General features: G+C 31.1%; 1 protein-coding gene across 1 annotated transcript in view; it reads right to left on the bottom strand.

Moving 5' to 3' along the window:
- Positions 1-3,548: 3,548 nt before the first annotated feature.
- LOC105622236 (tyrosine-protein phosphatase 69D) overlaps positions 3,549-5,325 on the bottom strand; it is a 34,402-nt gene continuing 32,625 nt past the window's right edge. The window contains exons 10-11 of the mRNA XM_012203660.1: positions 3,992-4,420; positions 3,549-3,629 (exon numbers count right to left, since the gene is read on the bottom strand). Coding sequence (XP_012059050.1) covers positions 3,549-3,629; positions 3,992-4,420 — 510 coding nt within the window. The remainder of the gene's footprint in view (positions 3,630-3,991; positions 4,421-5,325) is intronic.

Below are 5,325 nucleotides of genomic sequence, written 5' to 3'. Positions count from 1 at the left end.
AGATATATATATATATATATATATATATATATATATATATATACATATACATACATACACATGTATATTTTCACTTTTACTTAATTTTTCGAGAACTTTCTTGCGTATAGTATTCAAATCGCTATTTTTTGAGACACCCTATATATTTATTTATTTATTTATTTATTTATAAATACAGGCAGCGGATATTCCTCCTGTCTTTTTAGAAGATCGCTATCAACTATAACAAAATTGAAGCGAATTATTTATATAATTAGTATAAAAACTAATGTGTCTACTTGTCGCGTAATAAGGCAGAACTTATCTATATATCGCACGTTTAATATTAAAATGAATCATTCAATGCGAATCATACAATAATATTAAAATCAGATTTCTTGAAAATTTAATATTATTGTAGACTATTATTAACAGACTATTATTAACAGATTTTTTCCTACCAATTTATAATTGTAGGAAGTATAAATTATTCTTGAAAAAAGATAAAAATCTTAAAAAAATAAATTTGTTAAAAAGAGGAAAATAAATTATTTAAAAAACATAAATACAAGAATAGCTTTTTGTCAATACTTTATATAATTTTAACGTTAATTGCCAATTTCATTCATCTATCCTGGTGAAATTTGGTGAAGAATTTCATGATTTAATAATGTCGCAATTATATATATTAAAATATTTTCTTAAAATATTTTAATAATAATTTTAAAAATCAAAGAAACATTACTTCTCTCATAGAAGAATCTTAAAATGAAATAAAGCTGCGAGGAAACAATCAAGACGCGAATCGTAATTAATCCTCAAATATTGAGATTGGTCCATGGGATCACATGAAAAAAATAATAAAACGCCATATCTGTCTCATTTTCAGTACTTTCATAAAGACTGATTTATAATATAATGATTAATTGATTAAGAGAGTAGGCGCGTCTTGGTCATTTTGACTAAAATATATTTCCGCATATATGTGTTATAACTAGAATACATATGTGATTATTATATAATTAGTAAGAAAAATGAGAGACAAACACTAATTAACGTGAGTTTACGTACTATTGTGTACCGAGACATATTCCATTTCGATTTGGGTGTTGCATCATCCCTAATTTTTGCAAGCTTTTTCGTGATTGTTTTCTTTTTTGAATTTGTTATCTGCATTTTTGAGATAGTTTATAGCCAGATCGCGGTCGGACTGATTAATAAAAGAAAAAAAAGACTAATGTAAATGCGCGCGCTATGGTCTTTTAGACCGATCGTTAACATATCAAATTTTATATAGATATAAGCGTGTTTACGTCATCTATTTTCGCATACTATATGAAAAAAATATTAACAAATATTTACGTAAAGGTAAAAATGTAATAGTGCCAATAAATTGAAAGATATAAATAGAAAACGGAAGAATACGGCAAAATGACCATAGCGCGACCACTCCCGGGTTAATAACACATAGATTTATAGAACATAGATTTATAAAATCTTCTGTGTTTTTATTTCAGTTTTTTTTTTAATCGATATCTCAGGGACCAACCTCGGTGTCACTATTTTTTACCTCAATACTTAAGAATTAATAGTTTTCCACTGGAAGAGCAGCACTGATATTTTGATTGAGTGCAATTGAAATCAATTCATATATTTTCAGCGTTAATAAATAATTTAATCCTTTTAATTACATATTGTCACGAAAACTTCATAACCTTAAAAGGACTAAATTATTTATTAACACTGAAAATATAAAAACTGATCTCAATTGCATTCAATTGCAATTGGTAAAACTAGTATTGCACTAGTTTTACCAGTGAAAAATGCTATAAATTGATTACCTTCTGTCTCCTGCAAAAAATTGGCATTATTGATAGCGCACATATTGAAACTTGACTAGAACTAACAAACTTGTGGAGAAATAAATGTATATAATCCTTCCCCCCCCCCCCCCTCTCTCTCTCTCATTTTTTCATTCTTCCTTTTTATTAATCTCATCACTTTTTCTGTCATTTTTCTCGCAAGGTTGAGCAGTATTTCGAATGCTAATTAGCGACTGCACATGGAAAATCACGCTCTGTATTTTGTATTCTTAATCATATTCTACTGTTAAATCACATCTGTATATCTTATTTTCGAAATATATCTTTCAAATGTTTTTTCATAGTGATATTTTGAGTTTAGAATACGATATTTATCGCATTTGTATTTGATATATGATGTCGCTCGCTTGTCTTAGAACCGACGCCTGTCTTAAAACACTATCGATTACGATCTCTAAGTCATAATCGAATATTTTGCCCAACCCATTCAATTTAAATCATGAACATAATTTTCGTATCATCGCGCGTGGAAAAAACACATCACATATATCGCATATGTATTACAAATTTTCTCCCAAATATGAAAAATAAAAATGGAAAAGAGAAGGATCATCTCTCTATAGCCGCAATATTACAATTCACAGCGAAATCTAAATATTGTGTAAACGAAGTGCTCGCATGTATTTCGAATTGAATAAGACTATCAGTCTCTTTTTTCTTTTAAAAGAGGAATCAGTGCACGCGTGATATGCGTAATAAATCGTAATAATTTAACTCTACATTGTGTGCTGAAGAACATATAGACGCAACACGCACACAATAGTTAGTATTATTATTATGATAGATCGTAAAATAGCAACGTCGCGCATTGTTACAGAAGTCGCTTCCTTTCGAAGGACTTCCCGCAAACGAAGCTGATCGAATTTTATTTCATTATTTTATCTCTTTATTTTAGTCAAAACAGAACATCCTGTGCAAATGCCAGGATAATACGCATTAACGGAAAGTTTTCGGGATCGGTCACGAATGCGAATAATCATGATTATTCATCATGATGTCTCCTTCATTACTTAGCTTCAATTGCGATTCGCAAGAGCGAAATGATTCAAAGTTACAGACCATATCTCATATACTTGGCAGAAGAATGAATTATCATACCTATACAAGTATATCCATTTCTTCCTGTGTCTCAGCTTCGCTGTACAGCCGTATGCAGGATTGACAAGAGCATTTGTGTCTATGTTAAATTTCGATATTAAAACTTTGTCACACTATGGCTACAATATGCTCTGGCTAAATCGTTAGGTTATCAATAAAAATAAAATAAAGCTTCATAACGGTGTTTCGTGACAATATCACGCACTGCACTTTAAGATTTTCACCAACGATGTCTGAAATTCACGTAGTAATACCACGATGATTTTTAGTTAATCTCAAATCAATGCTCTTTTTTCACACTTAACTTATAGTCAGCACATGTAAAATTTGCGAACATATTATGTACAAGTCTTTAGATCCGCTTTGTGCATCGCGATCCACTTTCCGTTTATATGACGATGATAATAATGATGATGACGATGACATTAATGATCTTTATCGACGTTTATTCATCTTTGGTTGAGGCAATGTACGCTTATTTGAACGTTCGTGGATCGTCGGACACTTGTCACGGAACTTTTTCGCGCACATGTCCGCCCAAACAATTTAGAACAATTTAGTCTCGCTCTTGCTGCTAATTTTCAAACATTATGCTGTCGTTTCATCATCGACTAAATTGTGAAGATCCGAGTAATTTACGATGGCACGATGAAGAAACTCATATTGCGCCTAACAACACGTACAATGATAAATATTATACACAAAATACAATTACAATATATAATACAATATATAATATAATATAATAAATATGATAAATAATATTTAATTGTAATCCTCAAAGTTGTAATTTATTTTCATCATAAATAATTGAAAAAAAATTGGATGACAGAAAATGGAAAAAATATAGATATCTAGTACATATTTCATCTTTACATATTTCAATGTTGTAATACAATATTAACTGTTATTGTCTACTTTTTAAATAGACTAGCTTTTTATGTCAAACTTCATAGATAATATTAAATTCTTTAACACGGTATGGAAAATATAGAGAATATGGAGAAAATTATGAAAATTATGACACTTACGAAGGTGCTGATCATGCCGTGTCGCTGAGAACGCAATTTCTTCGTCGTTGTGAAAATATCTACGCGCTTCTCAGTGCGCAATTGCTGGACCAGTATGCTAAGAGCCACGAACATTGAACTCCGATCTGATCCGTAACTGCAGTGCACGACCAACGAGCCGCTCGTCTCGATGTCGTTCGCCAATGTCTGATCTACCAACTCAATAAGACCGCGCGTCACCTCAGGTACTTCACCCTCCACCGTTGGCCAGCCATGATATTGATACTGCTTTACGACTCCACTTTCGTCAGTCTTTGTGTTCAAAATGCAAAATTCGCGACGCGTGTAATATGGACAACTCTCACTACGGATGTAACGGACCCTTATGTGATCATAATCGGTTTCATCGTCAGGCCAATAGCGTGGGCATTTCCGTGGGCCTTCATTCAACTGGAAACGATGTTACTTATTTATTTTATATTCAATTATATTCATTCTGGTGCATCTAATCCATTTTTCTTTCAAAAATACCCATGCTTATTTCTTATTATTAACAATTATGATTTTCGGGGACTCTGACACTTCTTTCACCCGATTATAAAGAATTATATGTATTTTCTTTCGTTACAGACTCAAGAAAATATTGGCATATATATTAGAAAATTGACATTGATTATTCAGATTATTTAAGATATTGTATTGATTAAATTATGTAAGAATATACTGTTCATATGTACAAAGCGATGTCCATAAAAAAGTTTTCAATAAAAAAAATATCATCAACTAATTCCTCAAAAATTTGTTGTATGAAATTGCATACCATGTATATCATATTAACGCAATATTCATATAATTTCATTTTTTCCACAAATTGAACAAAAATCAGTATCTTCATTAAAAGCAACAAAGGATGAAGGAAAAAAATGAGTGCTTTCCAATTGCTTAACACATCTTAACACAAACGTATATAAGAATGCACAAAGCATAACATAGTGCAAGCTTTGATTGGAACAGAATGTGTACGCTGTGCACGATTGAGATGAGTTCAGATAGAGTTAGATTAAATGTAGCTTTTTCTGCCTGTATTAAACAAAAAAAAAGTAAAAGTGCCGGCCATTCAACCTCATTATAGCCGCCGTAGTAACATGTAATTGTTATTAGAAAAGACAAGCTTACACAGTCCTCGACTGAGTACAGATGTGTAGTGTTGTAGTGTCGACGATAACGGACAATTGAAATGTAACTTGTGTCGTCATGTGCACGAAAGTGTCTAGGGATATTGCAATTGAAAAGCACCCTATATATATATATATATATATATATATATATATATATATATATATATATATACTATA

This window comes from Atta cephalotes (genome assembly GCF_000143395.1).
Source record: "Atta cephalotes unplaced genomic scaffold scaffold00042, whole genome shotgun sequence".
Lineage (NCBI taxonomy): Eukaryota > Metazoa > Arthropoda > Insecta > Hymenoptera > Formicidae > Atta > Atta cephalotes.
Note: the sequence above shows the minus strand (reverse complement) of the source record. Positions and strands in the feature narration are given on the sequence as shown.